General features: G+C 42.9%; 1 protein-coding gene across 1 annotated transcript; it reads right to left on the reverse strand.

Annotated features, from left to right (window-relative positions):
- Positions 1–118: 118 nt before the first annotated feature.
- On the reverse strand, positions 119–935 carry LOC120787091 (periodic tryptophan protein 2 homolog; the record flags this gene model as incomplete). The annotated part of the gene is made up of 3 exons (XM_040122832.1): positions 764–935; positions 504–603; positions 119–262 (listed from the first exon to the last, which is right to left on the reverse strand). Coding segments are annotated over exons 1-3 (416 nt in total), but the record flags the coding sequence as incomplete, so codon positions are not given.
- Positions 936–1,000: the final 65 nt, after the last annotated feature.

Here is a 1,000-nt window from a genome sequence, read left to right on the forward strand (position 1 = left end):
TGTAACAGAAAGTGCCACGTTGGAACTCCAATTCGGCAGCAAACGCACATCCACCACGATTCCTCAGATCAGGCCGCTGACTTGTTGATATCCGACAAACTGCCTAACTTTTACTCACTTGGAGTCGTCTGTCCAGTCGATGCAGGTGGTTTCGTCGTAAGGGCCGTAGTAGCTCTTGTCTAACACGAAGGCGTTAAACTCCCGCTGCTTCCCGGGAGCGTGGTACATCAGAGCTACATTCTCCTTCGTAACAATGAACTTCCTGAGAGGGGAAAAAAAACAGTAAGTTCAGCATCATCGTCTTGTTCCATTTGAGGTGAATGTCTCAGAAAACAGTTCTAGTAAAGTAACAATCAATTCAAATAAATGAAAGGAAACCGGCATCGAGCAAAAAGCATGATCTTAAGACACATTAATGTGTTTTTACACAGTATAGTTACATAAGTACACACTGATGTGTAGTTATGTAACTTCCTTTCGGGGTCCGAGATCGAGCTGCTCACCTGCCGTCAGGTGAGAAACGGATACTGCTGACAGGCTTGTGAAAGTGGAAGTGATGAAGGACGGCTCGGGTGATGAGACTGACCAACAAGGCTGCGCCATCTGTACGACACAAACGTGAAAACACACAGACACACGTATGGATTTTTGTACGTTTTTCTTTTTTCTTTTGGCAACAGTACACTAAATCCTGTTCAAACTCTTATTTTCAGATTATCGCGTGAGAGGAAACAGTTTTATTCAGCTCAGCGGAGCCTCTTACCTTCATCCACTACTATCGCCAAGTTTCCATCAGGAGAGAGACCCACACACGCTATGTTCTTTGTAGCGGAGACAGGTAACGTCTCAGACGTGTTGCTTGAAGACAAAAAAAAGGGACATGTTTCAGTCTTGCTTTGGTTTTTACGATGTCTTAAAGTCAACTTAGCTTTCATTTTTCAGGAAACTGTGTATCTAAAAAAAAAAAAAAAGATAGGTTTACTTTAGTTTGTTCACTTTC

Source organism: Xiphias gladius, unplaced genomic scaffold (genome assembly GCF_016859285.1).
Source record: "Xiphias gladius isolate SHS-SW01 ecotype Sanya breed wild unplaced genomic scaffold, ASM1685928v1 HiC_scaffold_1119, whole genome shotgun sequence".
In the NCBI taxonomy this organism is placed as follows: Eukaryota; Metazoa; Chordata; class Actinopteri; order Istiophoriformes; family Xiphiidae; genus Xiphias; species Xiphias gladius.